The 19,660-nt window shown below is 33.8% G+C and overlaps 3 protein-coding genes across 3 annotated transcripts; all 3 read right to left on the reverse strand.

Moving 5' to 3' along the window:
• Positions 1–732: 732 nt before the first annotated feature.
• LOC144572701 (cyclin-U4-1-like) lies at positions 733–3,214 on the reverse strand. The gene is made up of 2 exons (XM_078322361.1): positions 2,818–3,214; positions 733–1,046 (listed from the first exon to the last, which is right to left on the reverse strand). The coding sequence occupies exons 1-2, from the start codon at positions 3,141–3,143 to the stop codon at positions 770–772; spliced, it is 603 nt and encodes a 200-aa protein (XP_078178487.1). The 5' UTR covers positions 3,144–3,214; the 3' UTR covers positions 733–769.
• Positions 3,215–4,052: 838 nt separating this feature from the next.
• Positions 4,053–6,933, reverse strand: LOC144572425 (bax inhibitor 1-like). Its single transcript, XM_078322010.1, has 6 exons — positions 6,701–6,933; positions 5,475–5,618; positions 5,266–5,357; positions 4,867–5,053; positions 4,547–4,702; positions 4,053–4,366 (listed from the first exon to the last, which is right to left on the reverse strand). Exons 1-6 carry the CDS (start codon positions 6,806–6,808, stop codon positions 4,316–4,318), a joined length of 738 nt encoding a protein of 245 aa, XP_078178136.1. The 5' UTR covers positions 6,809–6,933; the 3' UTR covers positions 4,053–4,315.
• An 8,106-nt stretch (positions 6,934–15,039) lies between these two features.
• On the reverse strand, positions 15,040–17,886 carry LOC144572749 (AT-hook motif nuclear-localized protein 7-like). The gene is made up of 5 exons (XM_078322422.1): positions 17,224–17,886; positions 16,899–16,972; positions 16,596–16,727; positions 16,076–16,237; positions 15,040–15,547 (listed from the first exon to the last, which is right to left on the reverse strand). Exons 1-5 carry the CDS (start codon positions 17,732–17,734, stop codon positions 15,323–15,325), a joined length of 1,104 nt encoding a protein of 367 aa, XP_078178548.1. The 5' UTR covers positions 17,735–17,886; the 3' UTR covers positions 15,040–15,322.
• Between the last annotated feature and the right edge of the window lie 1,774 nt (positions 17,887–19,660).

The raw sequence follows: 19,660 nt of genomic DNA on the forward strand, positions 1-19,660 counted from the left end.
GAGTTTTTTAGATATGCACGGGATACGCAAGTCACAACACATGACCGGCACACGTGCAATGTCATGCCGCAATAGAGTTGTGTTGTGTTGTAACTGAACCATGTCGAGTCGTAATGTATAAGGTCACGTCGTAATTTTTTTAGATCCTTATATGTTTTTCTGTTCTAACTGCATAGTATAATATTTACATGCACCAGTTATAAAAGCGTTAGAGACCTTCTAAAAGATAGTCGCTGGTTAGAAAATTTTGATCAGAGATTTCCACGGTCTGATCCAAAATAATGACACTAATTTCATGTCATAATGGAAGATGGGATTTAAGATTTTAGCCAAGTTACCGTAGTGAAAAACAACATCGACTAAACTTTCAAAATTTATTTAAAAAATAATAATTTATCAATTTATCAGAAAACAGATTGATGACTTTTTTTTCTACAAAAATAATAATTCGATTCACGTAGGGGTGATTGTATCAATGGTTCGGTACTTCGGTCTACCTAAACATTGATCGAATCAATGGTTCCTTTTTTGTTATTTTTAAATTAAAAAAAATAATCAATTTACGTTCTAACAAATCTGTTTTTCAATTTCTCAATATATAAAATGAAATTCAATTTTGGTTGGAAATTATCTAAGAATTGAAATTAGCTTTACAAAAGAAATTAATAAAGACAAGGTAAACAGATCTTCCCCAAATCAACTCCGGAATTAATTCTTACTTTTTCCTTTTTTTTCCTTTTTTTTTTGTTTTGGGTTTTGTACAAGATTACTAGTTACTGATTTTAACTTCTCTTTGCACTTGAATTGTGGGCTTATCTCTGTTCTCTCCTTCATGCTTCTCTTGCAACAAGGAAATATGTTGTTTTGGAATTGAAGAAATTGATTCCATGCACATCTCTGCTTCTAGCATTGTGCAGTAGGAATTGAACTGATTTGGAGATACATTCAATTCAAATTGCATCCCAAACAGGAACTCCAGTTCCAGGCTGTTCATCTCAGATACTTCGATACCGCCTACTCTTGCGTAATATGCATTGGAGTAGTGCCTGTATCATAGCAAAAATTGAAGCATCTACATCATTAAAATTAAAAAAATTAAAAAATTAAAGACAGCTATCAAGTACTAAATAGAAATTAAGACAATTTTAATTTCTAAATTTATGCACTCTGTGTTGTGCAGTGATCTTTTAATTTTTTTTAGTGGCCACGTCAACAATTATTATTATGGAAGAGAGAACTAAAGCCAATAAAAATAGTTTTTTTTTTTTAATAAGAAAGATAGAGATCTAGCCTAGCAACTTTCACTTTAATGTCCATAAAGAACTCTCTCTTTTTGGTTTTGAACCCACGAGTCCACAAATTCGTATCCTCTGAGATCAGGGGCGGAACCAGGGGGGTGCAAGGGGGGGCCAGGCATCCCCCAACTGAGGCGGAAGTGCTTACTGGGGTGGTTATTTTTATGTGGTTTTTTACAGATGCATACCGATTGGCACCCCCCATGCAGTTGTTCTTTCGTCTTTCGGCAGCTCGGCCCCCCCCCAAGTTCAAGTCCTGGTTCCGCTCCTGTCTGAGATATCTCAAACTTTGCATGACTTTACGGAAAATTATAACCGTTTAAATAAGTTCTGCATGAATCTCAAAGTACAAATGATACAGCCCCCTGCGCTATCACCGAATAGGCACTGGACACGTCGGACACGCAAAAGTTGAGATATCTCAGAGGATACGCACTCCGAGTCCACGACCTCTCACACAGAGAATGTCGTTCTTTGTGACAAGACTAAAACTTGGTTGCCAATAGAAATAGTTAGAAAGTAATTTGTTTTAGAAATTGCGTTACATCTCAAAAATTAGGATAGGAAATGTCAAATATCCCAATATGGAAATCAATTCTTAATGAATTAAGAAGGACCAATACTTTGGAATTTATCATTAATTTTACTGTATAACTATTGATGTTATCATTAATTTATCATAAAAATCTCATATAAAAATAGACAGCTGCGGCTTAGTTCCATTTGCCTTTTGGAGGCTATCTTTTTATAGGAAGAAAACAATTAGCTAGATTAAAGGCTATTTATTTAGTTCTTTTAAGAAAAAGAAAATAAAACACCGATGTTAATGTTGGACCCGCAATTGCAAGGAATAATGCTTGCATAATTGCATCATTGCATGTGACTGGGTACTAATTTAATAATTGCTCTATATTTCTCAATTAATATTACAAATTATATAGTTTATTTGGGTGTGTGACACCATGGCACTATTCCTTGCATGAGACAATGTAAAGGAATCTGGTTTGTTATGAGGTTTCAATCACATTAGTTGAATGGATTCCAGATACTATCTTAACCACACAAAATGACATTTTGTGTAACAGGTCATAGCTAGAGAATTATCCAAACAAACTAAAAAGTTTACCAGTAAATAATAAAACTTTGACTTTCTATCTTATCTGGGAATAGGCAGTAGGAGTGGGACCGGGGGTGGTCCGATGTCTAGTCAAAGCCGTTCGATCAGCATCAAGATTAATCTTCACTTGATCTGCGCTAATCCTAAAACAATGTGTGAATCTTGATGCAGATTGAACGGCTCCAACCTACCATTGTACCGTCACCGATTCCATAGATGGTAACTTGAGGAACACCAGAAAAAAAAACTTTTTTTTATCAATATATTGTTGGCTGGCTTCTTGCCAGTTGACCTTCAAAAAAAAAACTTGAGGAACACCAGAAAAAAAAGTTGGTGGACGGAAATTGAATAAATCCTACATGGTGGAAAAAAAGAAGAATTAGAGAAAAGTCCAGCTATACTCACAAGTCATCGATAAACTTGGCAGCAACCATGACACCCGTAATGAGAAGTCGGTGCACGCTAAATGAATTGATCACAGCCTCCGGGCAATGCTGCACGAGCCGGTCGAGGTAAACATATGCAATTAAGTAGCAACAAGGGCTGCAGCCAGTGTACCGGAAAATGCGCTCTAGGTATGCACGGATTGTTATGGCAGGTTTGCTCTGCCCATGAAAAAGGGAAGTCTCACTTTCGGTTTGTTTAGTCGAGTCATTTTTCTTGGTAGTTCTTTCAAGGAGAGAGGAAAGGGTGGATGCTAATTTGGGGACAAATATGGAAACATTTGCCATTATCGCCTAGAGAGAGATAGAGAGAGAGACAGGGGATGTTAGGAGAAGTGTTGCTTCCCATCTGAAGTGAAGCAAGAGACTGTTATTATGTACTATAAGAATTTATTATCATAAAATAATTAGGTAGGTAGGCTTTACTAGAGGTATATCCACTGGTGTGCAGTGCAGCTGTTTAAGTAATTTATGTTGGCGATCTCAGAAATGAGAGCACAATTTTGGGTAAAGATTCAGACAGAACTATTTTAACTTCACATAGCGCACGACTAACAGAGGCTTAATGAAAAATTATATAACTGATAAGCTGCATAAAACTAAAATAGCTCTGTCAATATCTTACCTGAATTTCAGTTCTCCAATTATTGGTACAATTGGAGATCAGAAGCCGAGATGGAGGGTCTATATCTCCTTATCACAACCATTTAAAACTGTTATGCTGCTAATTGCAAACCAATTTGGGATTCTCGAATGCACAGCCAGAAATTGGCTGTGAAGTTGGCTCGTACAAAATAGTAAGATTTCCTCAGTTGACAAAACTAAATGGAAGAGTTCGGATATAAAGAGTATATAGATTTTGTTCAAAAGATTTTGAACAATTTTATTCAAAATATAACCTAAACCATCCTATATGCATTGAAATTCGTACGAAATTTTTTTGACGCAAATCAGGTTGTTTTGTTACAAATTTTACTATGTTCTTGCATCTCTTACATAATGAAAATTTTGGGACCGCACTTTGATTGTTACATATTTATTTCGGTATTCAGAACATCAGAATACAGACATTGATTGGGGCCAGGATTGTGTTAGCAAAATATTTAGCATATGATGAATTTTAGTAAAGAGTTGCGGACTTGATGAGCAGTCAAAATCATGTCTGATGGATATATTATTAAAATTTCCACATCATAATGCTTCATGAAAAACATTGGACACCGCATATATTTCACAAGGCCGATGTTTTACAAACTTATTACATATCACAAAGAAAAGCTCCAGGTCAGTTTATGAGAAAAGCCAAAAAAACAGTCAATAAATGTAAAAAAACTATGCTACTTCCACTCAAGACAAGATTGTTTAGTGAGATTTACAAAAAGTGACACTGCAATATATTTTCAACAATTCCCATATTTCCCCAGATGCATTTTCGCTGCATTTTCAGGCAGTGAGGACATTTAAGATCTCCTCTTCTTCTTCTTTTCCTCCTTGTCAGATGCATTTTTAACCTGAATATTGACCCCAAAAAAAGAAAAATTCACATCAGCGTATATGAGAGAAATCATACACAACAACTATTGAAACACATGCTTTTATGTGTATATAAAAGTTGCAAATAACATTTATAGATATATTCATCGCAAATAAATGCAAATGCATGCGGGGCAGATGAATTGTAAAAATCTTACCATAATGATAAGGATGCGAACAAGCACAGCAATGAAGTCGGTAAAGAGAGTGAGAGCATGCTTGATGTAATCTCCATCTCCATTGTGGGCCCTCTCGATAATATCTTGTGTGTCAAATATAATGTACCCCATGAATAGCACCAATCCATAGTACAACTGTCACCAAAAATAAACCAGAAGTGAATTAACAAAGAAACAAAATAATAATATTCATCCTAAAATACAGTAACTACTCTGATCCGTATAAATCCTGTTAATTGGCAGGACACAGTTTCTCCACTGGCTAGAAAAGGAGACGAGGGTAGAAATTGAATAATTACCTCAATTTTGAAAGAAGTGGCAGAGAAACCAAACAGGGAAGAACCGAACTGGAACAAGAGGAGGAGGGAAAATCCAGAGGAGAGAATCCCACCAAGGTAAAGAAATTCCCGACGTCTAGCTACCATTGCGGCTGCAGAGAAACAGCCAAATGCAAGTGCGGTCCCCACAAATGCAGACACCAGTATGCTACAAGTTTTTAAAAATGTATTAAATTAGCACTAAGTTGTAACTGGGTCGAAAATAGCCATAGATTTCACAATATTGTGTCAACCAAGCACCCAACAAACCAAGAAATTAAAGTAAAACCAGAAAGAAAAATATTATTTACTAACACCTTTCCAAATACCTATATTTAAGTATCATTCAATGAAAATGCCACCAATGGAAATTATTTATACCTTGGGTCAAAGTCAACTACAGTCTTGACAATAGGCCCGATAGTTGCACCTTGTAAGAGTGCACCACCCATCAATATACCGAACCTTTTCCTCTGTTCAATGGAAACAAAGTCAAAAACTTAACACACAATCAAATTAATCAAATTAAAGAAGAAATAACAAATGTAAAGATAGGCCTATGCCCACTATTTCAGCCACAAAATATGTACCTCTTCCAAAATGGGCACCGAGAAGAGCCATCCAATGGCCAAAATGCCACCAATAAACGTCAACAAACCCCCAATATTTAACATAACGTGTAGATAAGCACCCACAGCCGATGATGCCAATGCACAGCACAGTGTCAAGTACACCTGAAATAAACATTTCATTTTAATTATATCGAATTCTTCAGTTTGTTATAAATAAAGATCAAATTAATTCACTAATGCATCAAAAAAGTAAAAAATCATTTTGAAACAATAAATCTTTTTGTAGTGCTCCTGAAAAAAAATATTGTTCTCAATAATATTCAATCAGTAGATTAATCATTTCATGCTCAGCCCTAAGAACTCGGGATATCCGGAGTACTATATAGGAAGTATGAAACTTCTATTAAAAGAACCTAAATTAAACAATTTTATGGATATAGCCTCTGATAGTACAAAATGAAGATATGATAATTATGACGAAAAATGGTGGTATATTGGACAAGATCTGCAGCTGGAAGGCTCTCTGTATTTCTACGGAATTCTCCGGAAGCTTATCGGATATTTACACAATTTTGAAAAGAAAAATACCCCAGATTTTTTTTTACCAGTAATAGAAGAAAGGAATAAAATTAAACTCATACCATCAGCAATTTTTTATTATTAACCAAATAGTTATAAATTGCTGACAACATATATGAACTAAAATTATTGATGACAAATTTCAATTGAAATTATTAACGTATTATTTCAACTGAAGTTACTGATGACATATTTTAATTGAAAGTATCCGTTCATTGTCCAGGTCAGAGCATGCCGAGACCTATTCTCAGATCTTGTCCAATTTGACCCTCCACTTATTACTATTCTTTCAGAAAATAATTAGACATCCAACCATCCAGGAATGAGGAATGAGGAATGTTAACTACAATTTTTATTAATATTTGTAGGGCATCAACAATTCAACTATGATCAAACCAGCCATTATCATTTTAGTACACATGAACTAAAGTGAAAAAGAATGGAATAAACTTTAGACTGAATAAAAGTGTTAAATTCCTCAAAAAACTATGATCCTATAAGATCCCAGGCATCTAACAGAAAACCTAATAATGATTAACTCCACAAACCTGATGAAATTGAGGTCTAAAGACTAATTTGGAGAGTACACAAGTTAATTAATACAAATTCCTGAAAAATCACGAAAAGAAATCGACGAAGCATTAGAAATCGAGCAAGTAAATTACCAGTTTCAGATGGTTCTGCACCCTCGGAGATATCTGGCTCATGTTCTTGATCGTCTCATGGTTGTAGTTGGAACCGAATTGAAAGCCCTGAGAGGAGAAAAACGCCATTGTTTCGATTTTTCTCTAGGGTTAGGTTTTCGCTTTTTTTCAAAGGGGCGAATGTAAATGCTTCCAAAGAGGGGCGACCAGAGCGAGTCACAGGAAAGAGACGATTGAATTGAATATTAGTTTTGGATAAATAACAAAACATCACGAGTTTATAGAGGAAACCTTTCTGTGTATCTGCAATTTAGGATGTATGAAATTTCCTACACCACAAGTCGATTCTATTCTTGAGAATCAAGTCAGGATTATTGAAGGTTCAGATTAAACCGCCATGAGGTGTTTGTCTAGTCTGAGTAACTCCAATTGGACAAGATCCGCTGCTCGAAGGCTCTCTCTATTTCTTGGTAATAGCCTGGAAGCTTCTCGGCAATTTACACAGATTGAAAAGAAAATTATCCCGGATTTACCAATACCATCAGCAAATTGAAATCAAATCCTCTGCCCCCCGGGGGCAGGAATTTCCTGTCCCCAGAGTCTCTGCGCAGTGGGACTGGGGTGGGACCATTACTGTTTAAGGGTTTAATTTTTGTTACTGTTTTTAAATGGGATCCCACCCGCAGAGACTCTGGGGGCAGGAAATTCCTGCCCCCCGGGGAGCAGACGATTCGGTCTCCAGCAAATTATATACTATAAAAGTTGAATGGGATGTTACGTCAGCAATGAACAGTAACACCCCCATTCATTACCTTCCGATAGAACATCAATGTATTAGATAGTTTTAACCTTCCGTCACCTCTCGTCATCATTTGTAAAAAAAAAAAAACTATTTTTTTGTGTGAATATTTTGCTACGTGTTGCTCCCTCTTTTCTATCTCTTGACACCTGTTCCTCATCTCACCACCAAAAACCTTCCTAGACCATTCTATTCCCATTCCTTCACCGCCTAAACTACTGCTCTAAGATATTAATTCATATTATTGGATGATTTTGGGGGAAGCTTAAGCTGATCCATTTCTCCAACCCGAATACACAATTCCAATTGTTGGTTGTTTTAGACCTATTTGTGAAAGAATAGCTACCGGAGATGTCGATAAGCTACTGGCAGCACCCGAGAACATGGAGATAGCGTCGATCCTGTGGTACGGGCTAACAGTGTGAAGAAGAAGAGAAAGAGCGACGAATAAGCACAAGGTAAGAAAGTTGTGAACGAAGCTCCATTTCATTTTGGGGATAACAGAGTATTTAACAATGTTTAGTCTAATTTGGGCTCAAATAAATGTAAAAAATTAAGTTTAATAGATTTTGTTCCTCGTCAATTTTGGGGATTTCCTAAAGGTTTTTGCGAAAGAAGCTCCGTCTCATTTTGGGGATAACAGGGTATTTAAATGTTTAGTCTAATTTGGGCTCAAATAAATTTAAAAAAATTAAGTTTAATAGATTTTGTTCCACCTGACGAGGTCAATTTTGGAGATTTCCTAAAGGTTTTGCCAAATTGGTCTACAAAAATATAAAACATTGAGTTGACTTCATTTTGTCCCCTATAGCGTAGAAAGAATTTTATTTCCCCATTTACATGTTCTATATTTTCTGCTTACTCAATTGTAATCTTCCCTGCTATTGTCTTAAAATTAAGCTGCTGCTGCATTATCAGTTTTAATTTTACTGGTTGGGTTTACAATGAGGGAAATAGTTAACATTAATTTTGATTATAGTTTTGTTATATTGCAATCGACCTTGCTATGCACGCGCTTACACAACCACAATGATATCTTCCTTCTCCCCCTTCCACATATGCTATGCAGTTCTTCAATCTGTTTGACCCTCAGTAATGATAGCTCATATGTTTACTGTTATGCCCTCCATAAACTGAGTGTTCGAACTGTGTAATCATTCCTACATTTATTAACCTGAAACATAGAAATATGCTATGTTACCAACATAATGGTTACAATTCCATTATTACCTCTATTTGCAGTGATGGGTCATGTAGTGTTGTCATATTGGTCATTCTAAATTGACAAGTTTCTGTGGTTTCCTTGAAGAGTAAGGTTATTTATCCAAAATTCACAAAAGGAAGCATTGTCAGATCCTTTGAAGACATGAAAACAGTTGCACAGTATGGAGTCAGCTGAATTTCCTTCTCTTTTAATTTCATTATTCCTTTTGTGTTGTTTTTCGCATTTCCTTCTCTTATAAGTACTTTGAGCTGCAAAGATATCTCAAATCTCAAATTTCATTTCTATACTTCCTTTTCTCTTTCTTTCTCATTAATCCAACTTATTTTTCATGAATTGTGTCTTTTCTATTGTGCAATTGGAAAATTTGTGCGATTTTTCAATTTGTCGCAATTTTTTTGCCCCTGTAGTTTATGCAAGTGGAGGTAGAAAATAAGAAAACTCTAGAGCAACAAATACAAAAGGAGAAGTGAAACTTACTGTTGCGATTGGCGAACGAAGAAGGCCGCCTTGTCCACTGGTACTAAGGTAAATTTCTCGCCGTTGGAAAGATTGCTACATGAAAGATTCAAAAAAAATAGAAGTCACCAAAAAAAATGAAAGGGGATACTGCAAATTTGAGTTGTGATGCTTAATTATAGTTCTCCGACATGCTTAATTGCAATGGCATTGTCCTGAGAGTGAAGACCTGGGTTCTAATTTCATCAATAGTTGGATCATAGAGTTTGAGAATTTGGGAGAGGCAGGATTGGGTAGGGTAGTGTACTGTCTTCAGGCTTGTAATACAAAGAATAAAATAATAGGACAACAATCCAAAAGCTAGCACCTGAACTGACAAGTATAACAATTAACAAACCCTGCTGGGATAACATCACACACTGAAATAAAATCCACTAAATTTGAAAATTTTGCTATATATAATTGTGCATTTTTCATTTGTTTCTTAAATTAATCTTAAATGCGTAAAGCCAGTACCAATTATTGCAATACCAACGTAAATCCATGTTCTTGCCAACAACAAAGTATATTTATGTTATGTAGATTTGACGGGAACTCATAATTGGTTATCGAGCTGGTGGCAGCTAATGGCTTGAAGATTTTTCACGCAATAAAAGACAGACTTGAGGGACCACGAGGCTGGCAGGTGCTGGCAGGTAAATTTTCGAACCTATTTTTTTAATTTTATTTCAATGATACCTTTTTTTGTTAACTTAGATGTTTTGGTATATAAAAATATGCACACCCCTGAAATTTATCTAGGAGTTATGTTTGTCTCTGCAAGTAATAAGCATCTGATAGCCCCATCAAGACATGCTAATAATTATCATGTTACATTTTTCCCTTTTCATCATTTAAATGACTAAAGTACCCTTCTTTGGTTTACATTCTAATTGAGATAAGGAAAATCATACTAATATATTTTGGAATGTAGATTTTTTATTGAATTTTCCAGTATAAGCTTTATTTCATATGTTTTGTTAATGCACCGATTTTCTACTTATGGAAATTAGTATATTTATAAAATCTAATGCTTCCCCAGTTTCACTTTGCCCTTCAAAATTTTGACACATATATTACATCCCACACCTTCTCAATTTCACCTTTGTTTGCACAGCTCGTGTGGGGTGTGGTGGCGATTTGAACTCCTCTCTCTCTCTCTCTCTCTCTCTCTGTTGCTCTATTTCTATTAACCTTCATCCTTATTTGTGGATTTTTTATTTATTGTAAATTTTTCATTTGTCATGTTCCACATCTGACCATAAATTGTGCCAACCTGCTTTCTTCATTATTATTGTATAGTTTTCATTGTCATCCTATATCAGCTGATTGAAATTATTTTGTAGCTAGGTTATCTTCCTATATTTGCTACTATCAAATTTACAAATATGAAGAAGAGGTTCACCAAGTAATTTTACCTTTCTTGATGGGCACGTTAATTTCTTCATTGATATGTGTGTGTGTAAATTGTCGTGACATGTGGTGGTAATAGTTCTGACAACGCATATCGTTCCCGCCTTTTGTCATTAATCTATGAATATTTAACGACTAATAAATTACCAACTGACCTTGCGTTAATTGTTATGCTTATAATTTTCTATTTTTATGACCTTTGTTGAATATTATTGAAATTGCAGTTATGGTACAGGACCAATAATGGCAGTACCAGCACATGTAGGGGTGCAAACGATCGGATAGTGGTAAAACCATATCCGTATCCACTTTTGATTTTTGGATACGGATATGGATTGGATATTAGACGGATACAAACGGAGATGGATCGGATATTGGATATCCGTAGATATATACATAAATATTTCAATAATATATATTAAACTATATGGTATATATCTACTATTCGGATACGAATAATTAAAATCCAAAACAATATCCATATCCGTATTCGCACGGATATTCAGATATAGAATATCCGCATCTAATTTTTGGATACGGATCCTGATGGATATTGACCCGTTTGCACCTCTAGGCATGCACATGACTCGCACAACTTTGATATTGCCTCTAAATATGAATTACCAATAATCGATGACCAACAGATGGTACTTCTGATCTAAGTGGAGCTTATGCTGATGAGGGTATAATGGTACAGAACCTTCCAATTGTCCTCTACATAAAAAATATGCTTAATTTAATATCTATGCCCCTGACAGTAACAAGTATTATTTATATCGACAGATTTCATTAGTTTGTTTTCCTTGAATTTTAATTAATTTGTTTACTGTTCTTCTTGTATAGATGGCTACTAAACCACCTACAGTTGATATTACTCTTACTGAGAAAAAAAATGGTCATGACTCTTGGTACACTTTTTCTCACTAATCTTTTCTAAATACTCCAAGTACCATAAGGAGCGAGCGCTCTAAACAGCTGCACTCCGCTGCCTTCAAAGTTCAAACTACTACCATCTGACATTCTGACTGTATTTTCTACTTCCTCTATTTAGGCTTTATTTCTCTCTTTTTTTCAGAATTCTGACTGAATTGGATTTCAATGACACAGTGAGTTTGACCTTATATTTGAGCCCCGCTCACGACTTTGCAGTCTCTGTGAAGATTTCGAAAAGAGTTTAAGCTTATTTGTCCAGGAGAAGACTTCTATACTAGACGGAAGATTATATTGGAGGCATGTGTACAATGCAACTGTGGGAAGAATCAGGAGATTGCCTAGATTCACACTTTCTGATTGATTTCAATTTTTACATACTTATTTTTCACTTTCTTTTGTAATTCCAGATGAGATTATAAGCATGTCCAAGAAGAAAAAATTCTGCCAAAGGGGGAGTACCACACATAGCTCCAGTAAGCTCACATTTCGATAGTGTTATTTACAAATTATTTCTTATTTTCAACATCGTCTAATTGGTATGAAATATATTAATATTATGATTTAAACTGTCTTCCAAGGTGGGGGGCCACCTCCGAAGGGCTTCAAAGCAAAGACAATTTACTGACTCTAGGTTCTGCAGTGAGACCAGTAAAGTCTATTGTTTAGTTTTTGGTACCCAGCTGGTCATTTATCTTTTTCCTCAGATTTGCATTTATAGTCTTTAATAAGTTTCTTTTGCCTCTGGCATGAATTATAAGCAAATATTTTCAAGCTTATCTGTCTGTGCTGCTGGCAGATAACTGTGTATAGATTGGTTTGGAATTAAACTAACATTTATTACAATAAAGTTGTATCATTTATCTTTCGATCTTCTTTTCAATTGTTGTTTCAACAAACAACTAACAATCATTTTCAATTGTTGTTTTGAATTATCGCTTAATTTCACCCATGTATGCCAACATACAAAAAAAAAAAATAGTTGCGGCGGAGCCGCAACAACGCACCTAGTTTCATTTAATACTAAATAATTTAGCGGTTAATATCTGTAATTCTGTATTATGACTATGAGAATGCTGTTTTTTTTTTCCTTTAAAAATGATATTTCAGAATAATCCAACGATTCTGATATTAAACAAAAAATTGTTGGAAAAAAAGGTATGAATTAATTTTATTATTCTTTTATCCTACCGATAATAAAATCAGAAAAATATTTCTCGTCTCGGTTAAGTCATTAGGAAAAAGAAGTGATACAAGATATTTGAAAGGAATTAAATTAGTGACTTTAAATGTATGTTAATAATTTTACTGATAAAAAACTATATTTACAACTAGTCAAATGATCATAATTAAAAAATATTATTATTACTCGAGTAGCAAAATTAGTTTTTTAACTATTGTTTCTTAACAATTAACAATTGCTGTCATATAAATGTATATTAAGGAAACAATATTTATGTAACAAAATATTATAAAATAATTATTTTGTTTAGGTTATTTAGGTCATCATGCGTACGATTTTTATTAAAAAATCTTTTTCTTGTTTTGGTTGGAACGGAATTGACCTTTTAATCATATGACGTGGATTCTTAGGTCTCAACCAATAGAAAGGTGACATGTGGCAGCCAATTGGCTAACAATAGAGAGATGAAGAAATTCTCGCTAGGTAGAGCATCTTTATCATATTAAATTGTAAAATAATTATATAATTACATATATATTAAATTGTAATTTTAGGATGGGGGTGTAATTAACTAATTATTTTTTCTTTTTCGTTTTTATTAGACATTTTTTATTGTCACCGATTTTACTGTAATTGTCAGATTTTATAGCATATATATGAAGTTGTAGTAACTTTTCTTGCCTATCATTTCTCCCATTTATTAGTATTTGCTATAGAAAATTTAAAAAAATATCAAACAAAATATTTCTTTTTGAAATTTATTAATAAAATATTATTGTGAAACCCACATTTACCTTCTATTTTTTACTCTCTTTCCTCTCTCCTAATATACACCATAAATACAAAGGAGGAGGTTATATTTTTCTAAATTATTTTTTTGCGATCTTTATAATTATTCATCTCTGTGATGGAAAATTTTAATTAATCGATTTATATATATATTTTTAGAATTTGACTTTTTCAATTTACTTTCATGCAAATTAACTTTTAAAGTTAACATTAAATTCTAAAATTAAGAGTACAGCACGATATGTTCAAATTATAAAATTTGAAGTGTTTATATATAATTATAGTTCTATTTGAAATATAGAGATCCACATTTAGATTCGTGCAAATTCATGTTGAATGGCTCGGATCTAACCTGGAGTACGTGTTCAGGTGCCTTGATCTGAACCCCTACATTTCTACCTCACAACTTCATAGCTTATGTAAAAAAATTTCAAATCTTCATATAAAAACCTTTATCTACGTACCTAACCTACCTCGTATAATCTAATCTTAAAACAGCCCCCACAAATTTAGGTTCACGAAACAACGAGAGCGATGGCACTTCAGTCATCGCTGTTTCTGGAAGACCAAATCCAGATACCAGGAAATTTCCTGTATATTTCCAAGGTCTCCTTTTGCTTTCTCTTGTTTCTTACTTTGTTTTAATTTTCTACTTTCCCCTGTAGAGAAGCGAAGTTTCTCATGTATGAAATTGTTTGCTCTTATTAAGTTTAAGACTCGAGAAAAGTAGAGAGAAGAAATTGCCCTTTTGCCAAGTAATAACACGGTCAAAATAAACAAAATGGCTAATACTGTTATTAAAACACGACGAAATTACCCATAAGATTAAATTCAGAAATATAGATTTTTCTTATGGAGTACATATTCTACAAATTTGTCTAATTTACATAGTAGCAACTCCTTGCTCGTAACACAGAGAGTGTGGCTATGCTAGTATGCATACCACATCAATCTTAATTTTGGATTAACGTTAATCTTTATTTTCAAAATCCAAATAGTCAATTTGAAATTTTGAACCATTCAACTTTATCTTCATATAAAAATATATTTAGTGATTTTTTTCATTTTTTTAGATAGTAGAAATCACTACTTTTGAATTGTCTAAAATCTTTAAATCAAGTGATTTTCAACCTTTTTAAAAAATGTAAAATTTGATCTACAAGTACATTTTTATATGTTGATGTCGAACATTTCAGATCGACTATTTGAATTTCATAAACAAAGATATAGATTCAAAGTACAGACCAATGTGCACTATGCATACTACCACAGCCTCACTGTTTATTCATATATATTACTATTAAAATAAAAGCAAGATTCTAATAAAAATGTAGTAGCACAATTTCAAATAAACTAAATTCTGTGGGGCCATGAATATATTTCAGAAACAGAATTTCCAATACCTATTTCACCACAGTAAATGTCCTTCGACGGCTGCTCGAGTGCTTGTAAAAAATCCGGTTTCGAGAGCTTCTATTTCATTCACAGTGAAAACACAAGGAATCCTCAAAAGAAAAGAATTTGTTTTACTGTAGATCCGAATATGTTATACTAAAATGCTTTTCTCAAGGTTCTAATGCTGAATAAGTAACAAAGAGATGATATATCAAAGGGATGCCTACAGCCCTTGTAATATCTAAAAAAAATACTAAAATACAACAAAAGAAAGGAGAAACTAGTAGCATCAAAATGCAAGGCCATCTACTACTCTCTACAACATAATATAAATTTCTAACTGTATAACTGACGAATAACTCGTGATAATCGAAAAAAGGGGGTTACATGTTATTTATTTATAAATATTATCCTCTACAAGTTCTCCACTCTAAAAGCAGCAGATGACGTGATGGTAACTTTGGGTGCACTTGAGTTGCGAGCATGTTCACTTACATATGATTCATCCGCATCTCCAGAGGTAATTGTGAATGGAATTGTAGGTGCGGCCGACACTGGTGTAGCTTCGACTACAACAGGTCTAGGTTTCTTTGTTTTTTGTTCTATTTGTAAACCCGGCATCCAACTTCCTACTACAACCTGTTACAGACGATATTTTAGACTTATACAAGCTAAATGGTTATGTCATGGTGTTGTGCATTAGCAAAATATAATATATGCAAATGAAATGTCATAATTTTGTATACTTAAAAAGCAAACCTTTTTTTAATGCATCAATTGGCTCGAATGTTATAATAGTAAGCAACGTTATTAAAAAAATTTAAAAATATATATATATAAATATAAATCTAATTACGCAAATACTTTTTGCGATATGACACAAAATCCCCGTATATAGAAAAAGATCAGTTATACTCTGAAAGATTTTCACATAAAAGCTAATAACCCTACTATATTTTACCAACTTTGCATTGTTAAAGCAAAAGGTGAGACAAACTTAAAAAAACAAAACCATGCACCTTTCCTTGAAATTTTAACAAACTGGAAGGTTTAAAAGTAAATTAAACAATGAGACGAAAATTTCAATAAAAATAAATTTACAAGGAACTTTGGAGAACTGTGGGAGATATTATAACCATTTGCATGTATATGGAGGATATTTATTACCTGAACTGGACTTGCAGCAACTAGAAGCCCGGCAACTCCCCCACCTACTACACGGCCATCAGGACTTGCCAAAGACACACTCATACCACCTGACCTACTTCTTGTACCACAATTTTCGGTTGGCATAAATGAACCCGACAAAGAGAGAAGCTCAAACCGGCCCTGTACATCAAAATCCAGTTATTATATGGCAAAATCAAACAATCCAGAAAGCACAATTTTACGGGTACTCATGATAACAAAATGTTCCTGAAGGTGTAATTTAACATCACCGGTATTTTACAGTTGGGTGTGTGTGTGTGTGTGTGTGTGTCAGCAGCAAGCACAATATAATGCAATGACTCGTACAAGTGAAAAATTAAATAATTGTAATCAGTGAAAATTATTTATTATTTTTGACATCACATTACGAGTTGTCCAACATGAATCCTTTCTTCTATATTGTTCATGTCTTTCGAGACAAATTCAGGATTAAAAAATGTGAATCCACATGTTAAAAAAATGAGAATTTGGTACAAACCTCATAAGTCAGCGTACCCCCTAGTGAATCTGGCTGGCGGAGCGTGACATTCGAAATTACACCATTAGCAGATAAGACGCAAATGGCCTTTGGCCCTTGTTGCGAAAATGATATTATTTTCATTGTCACATCCTAAATTAAAAAACACGCAATCATATGATTAGAAAGGCAATTGAGTAAATAAATAAATAAACAAAAAGTACTTCAAGCTTGTTTAAACTTGTGTATTTGAATTTCATTCTGTTTTATTATTTATTGTGATTTCTTCTATGTTTAAATCAGTTAATCAGAGTAGACACATACCTCACCAGGAGCAACACTAATTACATGCGGTGTAAAATTTGCACCAGCAGCACATGACACCATATCACCTACACCTATCATGAGAAATGACAAGGACCAATGAAAAAGTTTAGAGTAATAGAAGGACAATTTTGCAAATAAATAAAAGAGATTCAAGCTATATTTTGCAAATCACACAACACTTGGGGTTGATTGGAGAAAAGAACCACAATGGTCAACATTTAATAGTAAAGGTGTACTTTGCAAATACCGTCAAAAGTAAGGTGAGATTTGCAAAACAACCTCAAGACAAAACACAGACTTTTAAAGCGTTTCAAAATGGTACCTGGCGAATTGTTAACGGGTGTGGCAGATCCAAACCCGAAGTGATGTTGAGAAGAGGGTTTGCTGACAAACCCGACAACGGGTCGGGCGCCCGACCCGGCTCGCCTCATCGCGGCCCCTACTGACGTCGCCGGAGTATAAGGCTCCGCCGCCTCAGCAGCCGAGATGGGGGTGGCTCGTAGTGGTGCAGGCTGACGTGGCCTCCCATCAGGTCCGTACTTCCTTGGTCTCCCCCTCTTTTTCTTCTTAATCAAGGAAGGAAGTGAAGACGAGAAAGGAGAGGCGGCAGTGGTGGCTGGTCCCACTGTTATGGAGTTCGTCGCGGTGGTGGTGGTGGTGGTGGTGGTTGTGATGGCAGTGTTAGGGTCTACTTGTGAGTCAGAGGAATGATTGCTGACCGGAGCTGGACCTGAAGAGGACACGTCAGCATGGTCGTTTGTTGATGGGTTTGGAGGTGTGGTGGTAGTGGTGGTGGTGGTAGGTTCTGCGGTGGTGCTGTTTGTATCCGCCATGAAAGACAGAGAGAGAGAGAGAGAGAGAGAGAGAGAGCTAAGCTGAGAACCTGGAGTGGAGTGTAGAGAGATATTAAAATTGACAGAGTCACAGAAATGAAGAAAATTGAATCACTTGAGAGAAGAGAAGAGAAGGGAGAGAGAAAGAGAGAACAGAGTTATTTTTTCTTTCCTAATTTTTTTGGTGGTGGAAGGAAAGAAACAGGAATGAGAAATTATTGAGGGTTCTTATTAGAATATTTTATTATAAATTATGAATAGGATGATAGGGCACTAAATATTTATTTAATAAAGTTGAGAATTAATTAATATTTATGTCAGTAATTATTTATTATTATTATTATTTTAAACAGAGATGGAATATTGATGGGTTGGGTTGCCTTTTTATCATTATTTAAAATTTTTGCATTTATTATTTATTTATTTATTTGTTTTCATTAATTGTCTTAGGTGGGTGGTAAATGACTAAGCAAATGGTAAGTAGACATAGCTTTTAATATTTTTAATGGAGGGACATTAATATAATACGGATGAAAGGATGCTAATTAATAGAAAAATTAGAACGGTGCTAATTGCGGTTGGTAGAGGACATTAATTTATAATTGCTTTTAATGATGAAAAATGAAAATAGAAAGAAATTCAATAATATAATATTAAACAGAGCCATTTTTTTTCCGACCATTGACTAGTCCACTATATTAAAAAATGAAATATTTCATTAACATTTTGTTGATTATTTAATTAATTGTGCGCGGATCTATACAATATAATAGGATATAGAGATAGATGTGGAGTTTATAAATTAATGTAGGTAACATTTAACAGAATTAAAATTTTATCTTGGCGTCCGTGAGTTAAGATATTTTTTTTTTTAAGCTAATGTAGGCTACCTTTATTTTCCATAATAATGTGTACGGAATTTTATATTATTTAGACAAAACTTACTATAAAAAAAAAGTGATTTTTAACTTATCTAAAAAATTTACTAAATTTACGGTTTCATACAAACTTTATGAAAATATATATATATATATTTGTTGGATACCAATAAAAAAAATTGGTATTCTTTTTAAATACAAAATTTAATTTGCAAGTATATATTCACATGAGAATCATATTGAAAGATTTGACTGTAAGGATTTGAAAAATAAATATTGATCTGTATTACGAACTAATTTGTAATGTACATAGTATCATAGACACGCTCTTTCAAATTTCTTGCTTACATGACAATCTATATGCAAATATTCAAGTACCCATTAAATTTTTGGTTTTTTCAACAAAGCGCCTCAAATTAAATGTATCTCAAGTCCTTAATTATATTTCAAGTCATTATGAAGTGTCCCTTTTCCTTTGTTGAATGAATTAATCAAGTGCTAAACACCGTTTTAACTTTTATTCATTATAAAAAAAAAAAAAAAAATCACGGTAGTCCCAAACAAGCTAAGCTAGGGTAGAGTAGAATTAAACCCAACCACAACCAACAAACCAAAGTAGATAGTACTAAAAAAATATATAATAATAATAATAATAATAGGAGGGATCGGATGACACTGTGCGTTTTCAAAGTCCAAACAGTCGATCCAAACCGTTCAACTTGATGAATATGTTAAAATGTGCTTGTAGATCAATTTTTATATTTTTTCTGAATTTGTTTACTATTTATTAAGATGGGTACAAAAATTCAACAGTCTGAATATAGCGATTTTGTTAAATACTTAATAAATAGTAAAAAAAATTCAAAAAATATAAAATTTGATCTGCAAGCATATTTTAACATATCCATCAAGAGAAATACCAATAAAATAATTATAATAATAATAATAATAATAATAATAATAATAATAATAATAATAATACTAACTATATTATACCTACACTATATATTATAGGAGCCGAAGTCCTAAACCCTATATTATTGACTCC

Source organism: Carex rostrata, chromosome 20 (genome assembly GCF_964058835.1).
Source record: "Carex rostrata chromosome 20, lpCarRost1.2, whole genome shotgun sequence".
NCBI lineage: Eukaryota > Viridiplantae > Streptophyta > Magnoliopsida > Poales > Cyperaceae > Carex > Carex rostrata.